Source organism: Aquarana catesbeiana, linkage group LG08 (assembly GCF_042186555.1).
Source record: "Aquarana catesbeiana isolate 2022-GZ linkage group LG08, ASM4218655v1, whole genome shotgun sequence".
In the NCBI taxonomy this organism is placed as follows: Eukaryota; Metazoa; Chordata; class Amphibia; order Anura; family Ranidae; genus Aquarana; species Aquarana catesbeiana.
In genome coordinates, this window is record NC_133331.1 from 32,191,143 (window position 1) to 32,210,584 (window position 19,442).

The following is a 19,442-nucleotide window of genomic DNA, read 5'->3' on the forward strand; positions in this document are numbered from 1 at the left end:
AGTTGATTTGGCCACACCTAATGTTTTTGCTATCTCTCTGATGGGTTTTTTTTGTTTTTTCAGCCTAATGATAGCTTGCTTCATTGATAGTGACAGCTCTTTGGATCTCATATTGAGATTTGGCAACAACAGATTTCAAATGCAAATAGCAGACTTGAAATGAACTCTGGACCTTTTATCTGCTCCTTGTAAATGGGATAATGAGGGAATAACACACACTTGGCCATTGAACAGCTGAGCAGCCAATTGTCCCATTACTTTTGGTCCCTTAAAAAGTGGGAGGCACATATACAAACTGTTGTAATTCCTACACCGTTCACCTGATTTGGATGTAAATACCCTAAAATAAAAGCTGAAAGTCTGCAGCTAAAGCACATCTTGTTTGTTTCATTTCAAATCCATTGTGGTGGTGTATAGAGCCAAAAAGATTAGAATTGTGTCGATGTCCCAATATTTATGGACCTGACTGTGGGGAATAGTTTTATGGCATTTTTATTTTTAATTTTTTTTTAATTAGTAATGGCGGCGATCTTTTTATCAGGACTGCAACATTATGGCGGACACATGGGACATTTTTGACACTATTTTGGGGCCATTGTCTTTGTCATACAGCAATCGATGATATAAAAATACATTGATTACTGTGTAAATGACACTGGCTGTGAAGGAGTTAACTACTAGAAAGCAGTGAAGGGGTTAAGTGTGTCCTAGGGAGTGATTCTAACTGTTAGGGGGCTGGGCTTTAACACACAGGACAGTGATCACTGCGCTCGATGACAGAGAGCTGTAATCTCTGTCCTGTCACTAGGCAGAACGGGGAAATGCTTTGTTTACAAAAGCATTTCCCCGTTCTTCCTCTCCGTGACACGATCACGGGCACCTGGCGCACATCGAGTCCGCGGGACCCGCGGTCACGGAAACCGCGGCGGGCGCGCGCCGCCAGTGCACGCCGGCGCCACCGCTTCTTAAAAGGGATGTACCTGTACGCCCTTTTGCCTACCAGCGCCATTCTGCCATCGTACATTGGCGTGCGCTGGTTGGCAAGTGGTTAAATCAGCAACCAGCAGTCTGGTTAAGGGTCTGGGAATCTTTGGGGATTTTTTTTATTTTTCAGCGGATCATGGTTGACGGAAGTAGGGGTATATATACTCATGTTGTTTTAGTTTCTATTCCTTCTATATGAGGTGATGAGGTGCTACTGTTGCCTGATTGGACGAGCGAACAGAGCCCGAGCAGATGACCACATCTTCCTTACTGAGATGAGACTCTCCAAAGCCCAGCCCACGTACAAGACACAGAGGATCCCAGACCGACCAGCCTTCATGTCCTCCTCTAAGTCATCCCTCCTGAAGAACAGCTTCTACAAGTCAAGCTGTGTTTTCCTTTTTATCGACTCATATGGACTGTAAGGTTCATTGCCAGGTGTAAGAAGAAGATCAAGATTCATAGAGGGACACATGGGATCATATGTAGCACTAACTCTCGGTGGAGCTGCTGATTTAAGCGGGCTTGTTACCTTCACTCTCCTTCCCTCTGTTTTACCGGCACCGGGTCTAGGGTTCCGTTGAGTTTACCTCTGGATGATACACGCACCAACACCTGAATACGTTTTCAATGCTTTATTAAACAATTTACTAAGGAAGTAGCAGGAAAGAGGCAGAAGGGAAACTGCAGAAGAAACTTAAATATCTTCTTGTAAGGTTCTTGACAAATGTCCTGGTAGAATTTGGATATTACAATAGAATGCGCTCACCTCGTGGGACACACTCTTTGCTCGCCTGGATAGGCCTCTCTCACTTGCCTAGCAGCCAGTACGTAGCACGAACAAAAGTCTCTGCTACAGACTTGTTTGGAATAAACCCGTACGATCCTCTGCCACAGGATGTATCGGTTTTCTGTAATGAACGTCAGTCACAGTGCTTGAACCTTTAAGCCAACCCGGCAACACTATGCTGTATAGTTACTTTTAGGATACGTCCTCCAACCGAGTCACCAGGCCCCTCTCCAGACCAGCACTCTGCGTGATCCTTCCATGACGGGTCCTCCCCTGGGATCTCCTCGGTTGTCCAGCTTCTTCCCTTCTGGATAGACAGCTCAGGACCGTTCCTCGGCTGCTGTGGTAGGCCCCAGACAAGCTTCTGGGCCCACCCCTGCGCCACAGCAACGTGGGCCTCTGGAACGGAGGACCACGAGATTGCTCTCTAACGCATACCTGTCGGCCAGGAGGGCCAGCAGGTGGCTGTAAAACGAACCCCACAATATGGCGTCTGTCCCATAAATACCCCCTCCCGGAATGCAACTCGGAGGACCACCTCCACCGAGTTGTCTCGGGGGAACAGAAGAGCATCCATACGCTTCGACACGTTGCCCTTCCAACACTGACCAGTGATAACAGCGACACCCAACGGTCAGTCTGGACACACACACAACGTCAGCCAAGCTGGAACGGAGGCAAACTTAACCTATTTAACGAACAAGTTACTAAATTTACCAAACATATGGTAGATCGCAAATCTACCAGCGCTACACATATGACAAAAGAGGAGGGGCTGTTGTGAAAATTTTATTAAGATGTATTTAATATGTATTGTCACAGTGTCTCCCTGTGTTAGTTCTCCTGCAGCCCGCTCTAAAGAGCAGACTGGGGCAGACTGACGCCAGTTGAGAACCATTTGGTAGTGGAAAGATTCCTGAGGTTGCAGAGAAGTGTTTGCAGAGTGGGGAGGGGCCCAATGCAATGCATAGATGATCGTCTGGGGGGGATGTGTTCACTCTGCGATAATGCTCCCATCCTCTCTGCACCATTATAATAATTGTCCCTGTGCCTGTGTTCTGTAAAAAAAACAGCCCGATTGTAACTATATGAGTGCAGCTCCCGGCGCTCAGCTGATTCCTCTCCTCTCTTCGGCTCACAGCTGCAGTGGGCGGGGCCAAGCACTCCCGCTGACGTCAGCCGGGGAGGAGGGGGAGAGAGGAGAGAGACAGCGCCCACAACCAGCTGGGCCCTGGGAGCCGCGATCACATAGGTACAATCGGGCAGTTTTTTTACAGAACACACAGGCACAATAATTATAATGGTGCAGAGAGAGAAAGGATGGGAGCATGTAATAGAAGTGGGTTAACAACCACTTTAAGGGCATGTGGCCTGGTATGGTTCAGGAGAAGTGCGCTCACTCGCCCCCCTTCTTTCCTGACCTGACAGGCTGCGTGCTCGGATAAGGGTCTGGTATGGATTTTGGGAGGGGGGGACCCCACGCCGTTTTATTTTAATTTTTACTATTTTTACCAGCAATTTTATTTTTTTTATTCAGCTATCAGCAGGGAAGCCTATTGACAGCTGATGACTAGTCTGTCCTTAAGGACGCTGCGGCTGGCTAGTTTTTTTGGAAGCATTTATTAGCTGATATGGGAGCAGATATGGGGCGGGCACTGGTACGAGCAGAGAGAGAGGCAGAGGGGGAGGGGGAAGGAGGGGGGAGAAGGAGACAGATAGAAGGCTGCGGCTGACGGAATCACGCAAACTGACCACGGTGGCAGGGCCCAGCAGCCATGATTATCGTGGTCAGTTTGCATGGGGGAGGGTATAGCTAGGCAGGATCAGCCAGGTATTACAGGTGATATGGGGGTCCAAATGACACCGCACAAGCACTGTGCTGTATAACATGCTTTAAGGGAACAGGATCTTTATTTTATTTTTTTGGGTTAACAAATGCTTTAACATGGGGGGGGGGGGGTCGCTGTGTTTTTATTACTTTTTGACACTTTTTTGGTGAATGGGTATAGGCACTATGTACCCCATACTCATTCATATAGGGGGCTGGGATCTGGGGGCCCCCTTGTTAAAGGGTTAAAAGGGGCTTACAGATTCCGATAAGCCCCTTGACCACAGAGCCGACAACCACAGCCCAGGGTTGTGGGGAAGGGACCCTTGTCCGCATCGACATAGGGACAAGATGCTTTGGGGTGGCAGAGCGCACGTTTAGGAGATATTTACAGTACCTATAAGTAAGCCTTATTAGAGGCTTACCTATAGGTACAATTCATCTATGGGAGTTTACAACCACTTTAAATGTCCATGGGGTGTTATTCTATATTGCACTTTTGTGCATTTGCATATATAATGTGGGACCACTAGAGCAACAGGGAAAGATTAATCCTCAGGGCAAATATCCAGCAGTAACATCACCTTTTATAATGTACTAAAAAGTGGGTTATATATTGTGTTTGTGTGCACTAAAATTCATTAAAATTCACAAAAAGTTCAATAAAAGCATCTTTAACCACTTCAATACAAGGCACTTACCCCCTTCCTGCCTAAGCCAATTTTCAGCTTTCAGCACTGTCGCTGTTTAAAGAGGGGTTCCCACTAAAAAAAAAAAATTAAAAGTCAGCAGCTACAAATACTGCAGCTGCTGACTTTTAATAATCGAACACTTACCTGTCCCAGGGTCCAGCGATGCGGGGGATCGAAGCCCCGCTCGTCCCCCCCTTCGCTCGGCCGCGCCGTTTTAACTGTGGGCGCCCGGCTCTGCCTTCACAGCCGGGCACCCACTGCGCATGCGGGAGCCGTGCGCCATCACCGGCCGCGCAATCATCTGGGACCGGTCACGTGTCAAGAGGGAGGGGGGAGAGGCGATCTCCCTTCCTGCGCCGAGGGAAGTGACGTCAGGAGCCCAGGCGCTGAAGGAGGCAGACTACGAGGGACCCCCTAGCAACAGGCATTTACAGGTGAGTAAAAAAAAAAAAAAAATTCTCCAAATGTTTTTTTTTTATTTTTTTTAAGCACATTAATAATTTTTTTTTTTTTTTTGGGAGTGGAACTCCACTTTAAATGACAATTGCGCGGTCATGCTACACTGCACCCAAACAAAATTTTTACCATTTTGTTCCCTACAATAAATTTTTCTTTTGGTGGTATTTGATCACCTCTGCGGTTTTTATTTTTTGCTAAACAAATTAAAAAAGACCGAAAATTTTGAAAAAAAAAAAGTTTTTCTTTTGTTTCTGTTATAAAAATTTTGTAAAAGTTTTTTTCTATTTTTCTTTATAAAAATTTTGTAAATGAGTACGTTTCCTCCTTCACAGATGGGCGGTAAAGCGGCACTGACGGGCACTGATAAGGCAGCACCGATGAGGTGGCACCAATGAGGTGGCACTGATTGGCACTGATGGGCACTGACGATGGGCACTGATAGGCGGCACTGATGGGCACTGCTAGGCGGCACTGATGGGTGGCACTGATATGCAGCACTGATGGGCATTGATAGGTGGCACTGATGGGCACTCATGGGTGGCACTGGTGGGTACTAATGGGCACTGATAAGCCACACTGATGGGCACTGAAAGGCTGCACTGATGGGTACTTATGGGTGGCACTGATAGGCGGCACTGATTGCACTGATAGGTAGCACTGATGGGCACTGATACACGGCACTGATACATGGCACTGATAGATGGCACTGATAGGCATCACTGATGGCACTGGCACTGGCAGGCATTGCTGATGGGCACTGATTGCCATCTGCCTGGTGGTCCAGGGTGGAATACCTTTTGGGGTACCTTTGTGGGCATCCCTGGTGGTCTGGCGGCATCCCTGTTGGTCCTGGGCTGGCATCGGTGAGGGGGGCTTCGCTGATAAACAATCCCCCCTGTCAGGAGAGCCGCCGATCGGCTCTTCTTTACTTGTGTCTGTCAGACGCGAGTGAGGAAAAGGCGTTCAACGGCCTATTTGTTTACACTGTGATCAGCCGTGATTGGACAAGGCTAATCACGTGGTAAAGAGCCTCCGTCAGAGGCTCTTTACCGAGATCGGTGTAGCGGTGTGTCAGCCTGACACGCCGCACCACTGATCGCCGCGATGCGCGCCCCCCCACGGGCGCGCTCTGGCAGTTATCCTGCTGGACGTCATATAACGCCCAGTCAGGATAACTGAACCACCGCCCGGCCGTCATTTTGCTATGGGCCTGGTGGGAAGTGGTTAAAAGAAGGTGTGAATGTGTGGTGGGGTACTACACAGCCTCTTGAAGTGGTTGGCTACCCCTGCGGCAGGCTTGAGCAAATGCGTCAAGTCTCCATATAAGATAAAATAAATGTATTTAATTATTAATGTTGGTTAAATAGGTAACATACAACTTTTAACTGTTATTAGATAAGGTGCCCGGTTTGTTTATGTGTTTATGTATTATATTGGCCCTGGGTATGCCCATTAGTCTCTGTTTTGTATTTACATTTTTTTTTTAGTCTGAATAAAAGGATTAATGGAAAAAAAAAAAAAAACACTTGGAAGGATTTACCTGCTTAATGACCAGGCCATTTTTTGTGATACGGCACTGAGTTGCTTTAACTGACAATTGCGCGGTCGTGCGACGTTGTACCCAAACAAAATTTATGTCCTTTTTTTCCCCCACAAATAGATCTTTCTTTTGATGGTATTTGATCACCTGATGCATTTTTTATTTTTTGCGCTATAAACAAACAAAAAACGACAATTTTGAAAAAAAGAACCCAATATTTTTTACTTTCTGCTATAATACACATCCAAAAAAAAAAATATATATATATATGTATAAAAAACAAATGTATCCATCGTTTTAGGCCAATATGTATTTTTCTACATATTTTTTGTAAAAAAAAAAACCCCAATAAGAGTATATTGATTGGTTTGAGCAAAAGTTATAGCGTCTACAAAATAGGGGATAGATATATGGCACTTTTATAATTTTTTTTTTTTCTTACTAGTAATGGCGGTGATCAGTGATTTTTAGCGGGGCTACGACATTGCGGCGGACAGATCGGACACCTAACTGACATTTTTTACACTTTTTTGGGAACCAGTGACATTATTACAGTGATCAGTGCTAAAAATATGCACTGACATTGTACTAATGACACTAACAGGGAAAGGGTAACATCAGGGGCGATCAAGGGGTTAAATGTGTTCCCTGTTTGTGATTACTAACTGTATGGGGGACTGTGTGACTCTGGAAACACACAGATCCGTCTTCTTGCTTAGCAGTGTCAGAATTAAGTGATTCAACGGACCACACATGTAGATTGCCACCATCCCTTGGTAATAAACCTCAAAAATGGGATTTTATGGGCAATTGAAAAAAACATATATAAAACGTCATATATATAGAAAATTTTAATTTATTGTAGAAAAAATGTATAAAATCGGATATCCCCTTCTGCCGTATTCCTTGTCACAATCAATGACCAAAGGGAACAGCAAGTAGATGAGGATTGCCACTTCATGGCTAACAGCCAAAATGTTCAATGTTGACAACACCATTTATATAATGTTTTGTATTATCAATATGAGACTTTGTTATACAATTTTTCTACAATAAATTTTAATTTTCTATATATGAAGTTTTAAACATGTTTTTTCAATTGCCCATAAAATCCCATTTTTGGGGTTTATTCTTCAGGACTCAGTGACATCCCCTGACAGAACGGAGAGTTGCCTTGTTTATTTCGGCAGATCCCCATTCTGTCACTGCGGGGAGCGATGATTGGCTCCCCCGCTGGCCAATTGGCGCCGCATGCTCACTAATGCTATTGCACGAATTGCCGTTCTGGTACGGCGTTTTGGGCAGCCGAGCCAGCTTGCTGTGGCGGGTGGTCGGCACGTGGTTAACCACATGCCGACCGCCGCACGAACATTTACGTCTGCAGAATGGCAAGGACAGGCAAATGAGCGTACAGGTACGTCCCTTTAAATTTGCTGCCGCGTGGTCGCGTGCGCACAAGACCCTGCCATGAGCTCCATAAGTATGATCACAGGTCCTGCAGACTCGATGTCAGCGGGGATACCCGCGATCGTCTCACGGAGAGGAAGAACGGGGAAATGCTAATGTAAACAAGCATTTCCCCGTTCTGCCTAGTGAGAGGACACTGATCACAGCTCCCTGTAATCGGGAGCTGTGATCAGTGTCGTGTCACACGTAGCCCATCCCCCCCTACAGTTAGAATCACTCCCTAGGACACGCTTAACCCCTGCAGAGCCCCCTCCTGGTTAACCCCTTCACTGCCAGTCACATTTACACAGTATTCAATGCATTTTTAATCGCACTGATCGCTGTATAAATGTGAATGGTCCCAAAATAGCGCCAAAAGTGTCTGATCTGTCCGCCATAATGTCACAGTCGCGATAAAAATCACTGATCGCCGCCATTACTAGTGAAAAAAAAAAAAATATTAATAAAAATGCCATAAAACTATCCCCTATTTTGTAGACGCTATAACTTTTGCGCAAACCAATCAATAAACACTTATTGTGATTTTTTTTTACTAAAAATATGTAGAAGAATACATGTCGGCCTAAACTGAGGAAAGAAAAATTTTTTATTTATATTTGGGGGATATTTATTATAGCAAAATAATACAAAATATTGCGTTTGTTTCAAAATTTACGCTTTTTTTTTTTATAGCGCAAAAATTAAAAACCGCAGAGGTGATTAAATACCACCAAAAGAAAGCTCTATTTGTGGGGGAAAAAAAAAAAAAAGGATGTCAATTTTGTTTGGGTGCGACGTCGCACGGCCACGCAATTGTCAGTTAAAGCTACGCAGTGCCGAATCGCAAAAAGTGCTCTGGTCGGGAAGGGGGGTAAAAATCTTCCGGGGCTGAAGCTGTTAAAGTGTATTTCACCCCCCACCCAAAAAAATTCAAAAAACCTCTGTGCAGATATCACGTGACATATAAAAAATTGCGACACCCAACATTTTATTATTTAGGGCCCTCTGCTTAAAAAAAAATATACAGTAAAACCTTGGATTGCGAGCATAATTCGTTCCAGAAACATGCTTGTAATCCAAAGCACTTGTATATCAAAGCAATTTTTTTTTACAGGGTACAAAAGAGAAGAGAGGCACCTCTAAGTGTAGCAATAAGTTGCTAAATGTTGTACCTTCATTAACCACTTCCCTACCCGCGTACGTACATATGACGTTCACAGATGGGATCTCCCATCCTGGGTGGACGTCATATGATGGCCTCGGGTTCCCGGCCGCCTAGGGGGCGCGCGCCGCGTTGCTCGGGTCCCGGTGTGTGTGCCCGGCGGCCGCGATGTCCGCTGGGCAGCCGCGATTGCCCGTTAACCGGGCCGGACCGTGGATCTGTGTGTGTAAACACACAGATCTACGTCCTGTCAGCTCAGAGGAGAGCGATCTGTGTTCCCAGAACGGAGGAACACTGATCGGTCTCCTCCCCTTGAGCGTCCCCTCCCCCTACAATTAGAAGCATTCCCTAGGAAACACATTTAACCCCTCCCCGCCCCCTAGTGGTTAACCCCTTCACTGCCTGTCACATTTACACAGTAATCAATGCAATTTTATAGCATTGATCGCTGTATAAATGTGAATGGTCCCAAAAATGTGTCAAAAGTGTCCGATGTGTCCGCCATAATGTCGCAGTCGCGAAAAAAAATTGCGATCGCCACTATTACTAGTAAAAAAAAATAAATAAATATTTTTTTTTTTAAAATGCCATAAATCTATCCCGTATTTTATAGACGCTATAACTTTTGCGCAAACCAATCAATATACGCTTATTGCGATTTTTTTTACCAAAAATATGTAGAAGAATACGTATCGGCTGAAACTGAGGAAAAAATTAGTTTAAAAAAAAAAAAAATGGGATATTTATTATAGCAAAAAGTAAAAAATATTGTGCTTTTTTCAAAATTGTCGCTCTTCTTTTGTTTATAGCGCAAAAAATAAAAACCGCAGAGGTGATCAAATACCACCAAAAGAAAGCTCTATTTGTGGGGGAAAAAAGGACGTCAATTTTGTTTGGGTACAACGTCGCACGACCACGCAATTGTCGTTTAAAGTGCAACAGCGCTGAAAAACTAAAAATTGGTCTGGGAAAGAAGGGGGTGAAAATGCCCGGTATTGAACCGGTTAAATGTAACCATATTGCTACACTTAGAGGTGCCTCTCTTCTTTTTTTATACTCAGTTGTGACGTGACGCTACTTGTATATCAAGTCATCGCTTGTATATGAAGGCAAAATTTATTAAAACATTTTGCTTGTCTTGCAAAGCGCTCTCAAACCAAGGTATAATGTTTAGGGGTTCTAAGTCATTTCCTTGAAGGAAAAAAAAATGCAGATTTTTTTTACAGGTATGAGGGAAAAATATCAGAACTGGTCCGGGTTTTACATTAAATGGGAGATTTTTAAAACTTGAATTAATTCATATATACTGATCAGGATAGCTGATGTAAAATAAAAATAAAAAATTAAAAAATGACGATCTCCGCCAAATCCACTTTTTAGTGCCTGTGCAATTCTCAGATTCACCATGCGGTGGCGCCCACTCGCCTGTTGTCGGATGCGATCGCTGTTAAAGCCCAGTAGCCGCGTGCAGGCGGCATGGATCATCAGCGCTCCAGTTGAAGGGAAGCGGCGGCGGCGGCGAGTTGTATTAGCGGAGTGGCGGCCAGCAGAGCAGCGCTCTCCTCTCCACCCCTCACCATGGTGCTGAAGGCGATGTGAGTGATCAGAGCACGCCAGGCAATCACTGGGAGCCCCGGGATATGGAGCGCTGATGAGTGTGCTTGGGGTTGGGTTCCCGGCATCTTCTTCTTCTATTTCCAGGAGATAGGGAATGCTATCTCCACCTCTGCATCAATGTTTCACTGGAACAAGTGGAAGAAGAGGATGGGGGCCAACATCTCCTCCAAAAGACCCGTGTTTGATGAGAAGGAGGACGGTAAGTAGCAATCATCTAGGGTTGTTTTCTTTTGATGATCTTTCTCACTTTTGCAATTATTTATAGAGATCAGATGTATAAGGAGGAAGGATCCATCCCAGAGATCCCAGAGAGATCAACTTGAGTCTGGGTACCACAATAAGTCCATGGTGTCACCTTACCCATCAACCTCCAATGATCACCTACACATGGATGGGTTGTGTGCTGTGAATTCCTTCCTAAACCTTCACAAAGTTGGTGATTTGCCTGTAGTTGGTAGAATTTCATTCTATAACAATGTTTCTCAACCTTTTACACGTGGAGGAACCCTTGAAATAACTTTCAAGTCTCAGGGAACCCCTGCCCAGGTGTTACTATATCTCCAGCTCACGGTGGTCAGTAGAAAGAATGTCCCATATATTGGTGGCCCTTGGGAACAATCACCCTCCCCTCCTTCCTTACAGATAGCTAAAAGGATCATTGGTAAATTAATTGAGAGAAAGAAATTGTTTATTGCTCACGGAACCCCTAGCAACTTCTGGAGGAACCCCAGCGTACCACCGCTGTCTATAGTCTACCCTAGCCGCTCTATATATTGCCATAGCCCTATATAGCCTGTCCATATATTACCCTAGCCTGTCTATATACTGCCATAGCCTGCCCCCTATACTATCCTAGCCTACCCATATACTACACTAGCCTGCCCATATACTACACTATCCTGCCCATATACTACCCTAGCCTGTCTATATTCTACCCTAGCCTGTCTGTATATTGCCCTAGCCCGCTCCTAGACCAGACAAGCCTGCCCATATACTACACTAGCCTGTCTATATTCAACCCTAGCCTGTCTATATACTGCTCTAACCTGCCCCTATACTACCCTAGCCTGTCTATATACTGCCCTAACCCACCCCTATACTACCCTAGCCTGGCTATATACTACTCTAGCCTGTCCATATATTACCCTAGCCTGTTTATAAACTACCCTAACCTGTCTATATACTACATTAGCCTGCTCATATACTACCCTAGCCTGTCTATATTCTACCCTAGTCTGTCTATATATTGCCCTAGCCCACCCCTATACTACCAAGCCTGCCCATATACTACACTAGCCTGTCTATATTCTACCCTAGCTTGTCTATATACTGCCCTAGCCTGCCCCTATACTACCCAACCTGCCTATGAACTACACTAGCCCGCCCATATACTACCCTAGCCTGTCTATTTTCTACCCTAGCCTGTCTATATATTGCCCTAGCCCGCTCCTACACTACCCAAGCCTGCCCTTATACTACACTAGCCTGTCTATATTCAACCCTAGCCTGTCTATATACTGCTCTAACCCACCCCTATACTACCCTAGCCTGTCTATATACTACTCTAGCCTGTCCATGTACTACCCTAGCTTGTTTATATACTACTCTAGCCTGCTTATATACTACACTAGCCTGTCAATATTAAGCCCTAGCCTGTCTATATACTGCCCTAGCCCTCCCCTATACTACCCTAGCCCGTCTATAGACTGCCCTAGCCCACCCCTATACCACCCTAGCCTGTCTATACTACTCTAGCCTGTCCATATACTACCCTAGCCTGTCTATATACTACACTAGCCTGTTCATATACTACCCTAGCCTGTCTATATTCTACCCTGTGCTGACACACACTGTCCCCAAGGATGCCCTAGGGTGCCAAGATGGGGGAGTGCTTACATGGTGATATGTCATATAACTTTGGATATAGACAAGGTGCTGTTGCATGTAAACATTTAAATCTGACTTTCTGATAAATGTAAATTTAGTTTTAATTGTCACGATATAAAATAATGGATGTGGGGGCCTTTTGGTGGACGTGCACGGAACCCTGGTTGAGGTTGGCTGTTCTATAGTATTCCCCACATGTATGTAATAACCGGCTGATTTGAATGCTTTTTTTTTTTTTTTTTTTTTAAATCTTTATTTTGTTTTCAATGTACAAGAGATACAAAATCACAATAAAGGCATAAACATTCCAGAGAAAATGAAACTGTCAAAACAGTCCACTATAGAGCTTCAATAGGGTTCTGCAAACACCATCATAATTATAGCATGAGTTGTTTATACCAGTCAGAGGGGCTGATATTAATATTAAAGCACTTTTTAATTTTAATTTTGAATGGAGTAGGGATTTTATATATTTAATTTTTTTTGCCATCTGTGTCCCTTTGGGGAGATTTCCTTTACTTCCCCTCCTGTAGATTCAAAAGATAGTGAGTGAGAGTGTCACCATCAGAGGGCTTCTCCCCTATAGTGACTGTTCACAACTTAAAGATAAACTTCACTCCATGTTTGAATTTTTTATTTTACCCACCTACCTGTACCACTGGGTTGTCCACATTAAACATAATTGCCCCCCCCCACACACACACACACACAAATCCACGGTTGTGTGGTTTAAGCAATCGCTCCATCAAAGACCTCCAGGTCACGTGGTGCCATCTTAACAGGTGACGTCACTCACCAGGAGGCCAGCCGTCTCTTCTGGGTTTTGTGAGCAATCCCCCTGGTGATGAACGGCAAAGCAGATTTCCCAGCGCATGCGCAGTGTGACGGAGACTTTTCTGGTGCATGGACAGTGAGGTAGAGATCGGGATCCTAGGATGTGGGTATACTAGAAGGTTACAGGCAAGGGGAGGGGGAGGGGTGTACGTTCATCCAATCAAGGTCAGTAAGTAGAAAGTGTGACTCCGGATCCCGCAGAAAAAACACTTAAAGTGATTGTAAACGATCACCTTGTAAAACAACCCATTCAGTTTAAAATGGAAATGAAAGGCAAAACATTTTTGTATAGATATAAAAAAAACATTATACATACCTTTTTACCCCTTTTTTATTAAAGTGGATGTAAACCCAATGTCATCCTTTCTAAAGTACTGCCATAGGGGTTATCTATAAGGATATACGTGCCTCCTGCATGTATCTTTACCTGTCAAATGTCTCCCCTCTGTCTGTTATGAGACCCGAAAAACTGCAGATTCTGTGGGAGGGTCTGTTGTCTGGAGCTCGGTGGGTGGAGTCGTGATGTCAGTAGACGCCCCGCCCACCTCTACACTCCCCTTGTCAATATGCATTTTCTCCTGTGTATTTCTTACACTGAACTTCTGCTATGATCTCTAACATCCAGTGAAAAGACAGGAAAGTAACCACATGACTTCAGCATGCCAAATCATGCTGAGGTGTGGAACAGCCAATCCTTGCAGAGCTGCTGAAGAAAGGAGTGGGGGAGGAAATTAAAAAAATAATGCATGTCTCTTAGGCTGGTGCACGAGATATGTAAATCACCTGTCACTCACAGCAAGGGGGAGGATTTGACAAAGTTTTTCTCCGTTTGTCAAGTTTTATCTCACTGAACAATAAAAGAGGATTGCTCAGAGCTGGATTAACTCTTTGTGGTAAGACTGGGCTCAAATGATAGGAAATCTTATACTCTACAGTATGATATAAAAAAAAAAAAAAAGAAAAAAAATTGGGGTTTACATCCACTTTAATGATCACATTCCCTCTGTTCCCAGCTGCATAAAAGTGTGTGTGTGTGTGTGTGGGGGGGGGGGGCTTCCTAGTGTGGGGTACACTGAGCTTCCTAGTGAATGGGCGCGGGGGCGTCTCAGGACAAGTCAAATCATTGGAGGAGAGTGCACTGAGTTCCAAACATAGAGAACTGACCACGTTGTGTGCTCTCATGCTTAGTGTGGTCAGTTTTTAATAGGAAGGCAAGGGGACTGGCAGGAACACCAGGGATTTCACACAAAGGAAGCAATACAAAGAGAACAGGATACTTTCTCATACAAGTACATAATACATCAAAATATTTTTTGACTTTAACTGTAGGTGCCTGTCCGATAGTATCCTCATGAAGCGCGGGGAGCCTACAACACCTGATTTTTTTTTTCGTTTCATCGTTTTGTCTACCAGATATTCATTGTATGGTGATTCATTATTGATTGATGATGTGATTGATATATATATATATATATATATATATATATATATATATATATATATATATATATATATATATATATATATATATATATATATATATATGCTATGTGTTGTGTTACTTCACTTGTATGTATTCGGTTATGAAGAAGGACGTAATCTGTCCAGCCCAAAGCTATCAACCATAAATACTTTCTTTTTACATCTTCATTAAAATAGAAATGTTGTGCAGCAATCCACCTGATTTCTTTTATATATATATATATATATATATATATATATATATATATATATATATACATCAAACTATGGCACAAAAAAAATGTAAAAATTCAAAATTCTTTACATAATACATCAAAATATGTAATCATCACTGAAAATATATGATAGTTTATTTATAAAGCAAATTCCTAAATCCTAAATATTTCTACATGGATCATTAGTGATTATGTTTTTGTAGCTGTTTTCTATTACAAGTTTACAAACAAGAAATACTGTATCATGTTCGTTGTATCAATTCTGTTTCTTTGCTGCTATAATAAAATTCCCTGCTAAATATTAGAAGCTGTTCCCATTGTAATTAAATATAGATGTTAGATTATTGATTTCAGTACATGTCAATGTAACCGGAGGGTTTTCTGTGAACCGATGGATGATAAAGCTGCTGTGCCAAGTCTGAGCCAAAGTCATTTTTTGGGGGGGAAATAATGAACAAATCTTAGCGGTCAAACTTTCCCTTTAGTTTATTCCAGCAGAGATCTGTTGCTCTTCAATGTCATATGACTTAATTTATCCCTCCAGATTTTTGTAAGACACGGAAATAGGAAACTAAGCTACCTCTTAATTAAGTCGGAAAGACTTGTAATTAGGCAAAAATCATGCTGGGAGCTTTCTGTCTAAAGGAATCAGATGCATTGCCAATGATGCCTAAAATATATTATATAGAACGCTCTTTTAACATCCGTGGGATTAGATGTGCCGCAAATGCTTAGTAAACAGAATTTACCATGAGAAAACATAAAAAGGCATTTTTGAGCACATATATACAGTGCCTTGAAAAAGTATTTATACCCTTTGAAATTTTCCACATTTTGTCATTTTACTACCAAAAACGTTATTGTATTTTATTGGGATTTTATGTGATAAACCAACACAAAGTGGCACATAATTGTAAAGTTGAAGGAAAATGATAAATGGTTTTTAAAATTTTTTATAAATAAATATGTGAAAAGTGTGGTGTGCATTTGTATTCAGCCCCCCAGAGTCAATATTTTGTAGAACCTCCTTTCACTGCAATTACAGCTGCAAGTCTTTTTGGGGATGTCTCTACCAGCTTTGCACATCTAGAGAGTGACATTTCTGCCCATTCTTCTTTGCAAAATAGCTCAAGCTCTGTCAGATTGGACGGAGAGCGTCTGTGAACAGCAATTCTGTGGACAGATTCTCGATTGAATTTAGGTCTGGACTTTGACTGGGCCATTCTAACACATGAATATACTTTGATCTAAACCATTCCATTGTAGCTCTGGCTGTATGTTTAGGGTCGTTGTCCTGCTGGAAGGTGAACCTCCGCCCCAGTCTCAAGTCTTTTGCAGACCCTAATGCCGCGTACACACAACCCAGACTTTCCATCAGAATAGACTCCGACGGTCTTTCTGACGGAGTTCCGACGGAGTTCCCCTGAAACGGACTTGCCTACACACGATCACACCAAAGTCCAATCATTTAGAACGCGATGACGTACCACGGGACTAGAAAAAGGAAGTTCAATAGCCAGTAGCCAATAGCTGCCCTTGCGTCATTTTTAGTCCATCGGAATAGCATACAGACAAGCGGTTTTCCAGATTGGAACTGATTCGGAAAGATTTGAAACATGTTCTATTTCTAGGTCCGTCAGAATTTTAGAAAGAAAAAGTCAGATGAAGCCCACACACGATCGGAATATCTGACAGAATTAATCCGTCGGACCTTTTCTGCCGGAAAGTCCGGTCATGTGTACGTGGCGTTACAGGTTTTCTCTTAAGATTGCCCTGTATTTGGCTCCATCCATCTTCCCATCAACTCTGACCAGCTTCCCCATCCCTACTGAAGAAAATCATCCCCCCCAACATGATGCTGCCACCACCATGTTTCACGGTGGGGGTGGTGTGTTCAGGGTGATGTGCAGTGTTAGTTTTCTGCCACACATAGCGTTTTACTTTTAGGCCAAAAAGTTCAATTTTGGTCTCATCTGACCAGAGCACCTTCTTCCACATGTTTGCTGTGTCCCCCACATGGCTTCTCGCAAACTGCAAACGGGACTTCTTCTGGCTTTCTTTCAACAATGTCTTTCTTCTTGCCACTCTTCTATAAAGGTCAGATTTGTGGAGAGCACGACTAATAGTTGTCCTGTGGACAGATTCTCCCACCTGAGAATCCCACCTAACCAATAAAAAAAATCTAATTTCTTCATAAATTTTGGCCAAAATGAATTCTGCTACATATTTTTGAATACAAAAATCCAAATAAGTGTATATTGATTGGTTTGCGTGAAAGTTTTAGCATCTACAAACTATGGGATATATATTGGAATTTTTTTTTTCTTTTATACTGCTAATGGCAGTGATCAGCGACTTATAATGAGACTGCGATAGTGCGGCGGGAAATCTGACACTAGTTGACACTGGGGGGAACTGACCAGCTGGCCACTGACATCACCAGTCACTTTAATGCAGTGATCAGTGATAATAATATACACTGTCAATGTACTAATGACACTGGCTGGGAAAGAGTGAACATCTAGGGCGATCAAGAGTTTAAATGTATGCCTAACAATGTGTAATGTGTATACAGTGTGCTGATTTTATGCCGTTACAACATTCTTTTCTGCCACCATGGGTAGCAGGAAAGAAATTTGCTTTATTCCCCCATCAACACAGACAGTGCTGATGTGGGAATTCCTCCTGTCGAGCCATTGTCTTCTAGAGGCGGGGGGGGGGGGGAGGGGGGCGGGGGAAGCTGTACTTGCCGGGAGAAGATAGTGATTATTGCTAGCATCTTTATCAGCCACTTGTGATAGTCGCAACTAATATCCAATGGGCTGGTTGTACCCAACTTAGTACATTCAGCCTGTCCATACATGGTTCTAATCTTAGCTGATCCCTTTGAGAAAGTCACGTGGTGTGACGCAACGCGTCAGGGTAGGAGGAGCCAGGTGCCGACGCTTCCCGGGTACGGCTGAACCCGGAAGCCTATTGCTTTTCTACTGCTCGTTTTTTTACCTTAATGTAAGTTACTACGTTTGTTACAATAAACTTCATTTTAAACTACTACACTATGGAAGCTATTCCTTTCTTCCTTATCACTACTCTGGGATTGCTGTGAGTGGCGGGAATCGTGACAGAGAGCCAGATCCACGGACATCCTCCGGGGAAGGTGAATCGCCTCAGGAAACCCATCCTCTCCACCAAAGCACTATCCATCTGCTTGATTCGGCCCATTGGGGGCCGCCACTGGAGGTGAGAGGCTGGGGGAAACAATTGGTGTGTGCGCCAGAACTGAAGTGGAAGAATTCAGCACAAGTCACTTTTATTTGCACTTTAGAATAGACTTTTTTGTGTGGACATCAGAAGTCACATTGCATGACAACAGCATTGGTGTGGACTTTATTGCACTATTGTCACTTTTTATGTACTACACTGTCTAATTGTGGATGTTGGGTGTTTAATCGCATCTCAAGCCGCAGAGATGCATGTATGACTACATTGCATCACTCTCTGTATACTATTACTGCCTATATGTTGATGCGGGGCTTTTTCTCGCATCTATAGTCGCAGATATGCATTTATGAGTATTTTGCACACTGGGCCATTTTTGCATTTTTTCAACAATTGTCGTGTTTTTAGAGAGGAGCAGTGCACACTCTATATTTTACAGCACGAGGAACCACACATATATTTTTCTGCACTATAATAATTTTTGGGCTGTACTTTCAGTCACATATTATGCAACTTATGATTATTTTGCACACTGTGTCACTTATCATTATTTGTATTATTTTTCGCATCAGGAGTTGCACTTTGCACAAAGCACTTTAATAGTTTATGTAAGTTTAAGCATGAAGATTCACAAGTCAATATTGTGATGTAGGGGTTAGGCCTCATGCACACGGACGTTTTTACAGCTGCTTTTTTGAGCTTTTTTTTCAGCTTAAAAAGGCCTGTCTATGTTAGTCTATGGCTTCATGCCCACCTAGGCGTTTTTGAGCTGCAAATGGCATAGGCGTTTTTAAGCTGTAAAAAAAACCCAGGACCAGTGGGTTCTGAGAGACGTTTTTCAGCTATAAAAACGCTCTAAGGCTGATAAACGCTCAAAAACGCTCAAAAACGTCATTCACCAACGTTTTTTGACGTTTTTGGTCCATTGAAAAAAAAAATTTGAAAAAAAAAAACGCTCAAAAACGCTAACGCGGAAAAACGCTCAAAAACGCTATTGCAAAAACGTTGAAAAAAGCTGAAAAAAGTTTTTAAAAGAATCACTGCAAAGATACTGGCGTTTTCATAACGTTATTTTAACAGCCTATGTGCATGAGGCCTTATACTGTGGTATTTTCAATATATATGCACTGTGCACTTGGAAGTAAGAAGTCATATGGTAATATTGTGGTACCAATCTGTGTTTTTTTCCGGTTTTTGGAGTGGTCTTAAAATTTATTGCTACACACTTGTATTTGTAATAGGAAGATTGTACTCAAACTGATTGGTGCAGCATTGGTGATCCTTTTT

The 19,442-nt window shown here is 43.1% G+C and overlaps 1 protein-coding gene across 3 annotated transcripts in view; it reads left to right on the forward strand.

Moving 5' to 3' along the window:
• Window positions 1-10,072: 10,072 nt before the first annotated feature.
• STK32C (serine/threonine kinase 32C) overlaps window positions 10,073-19,442 on the forward strand; it is a 436,616-nt gene continuing 427,246 nt past the window's right edge. For 2 of the 3 annotated variants that reach the window (XM_073595672.1, XM_073595674.1), the window contains exon 1: window positions 10,075-10,717. In XM_073595672.1, the coding sequence (XP_073451773.1) occupies window positions 10,636-10,717 (82 nt within the window). In that variant the 5' untranslated portion in view covers window positions 10,075-10,635. Of the gene's footprint in view, window positions 10,718-19,442 lie in introns of all 3 variants that reach the window. The other variant, XM_073595673.1, reaches the window with a different exon arrangement.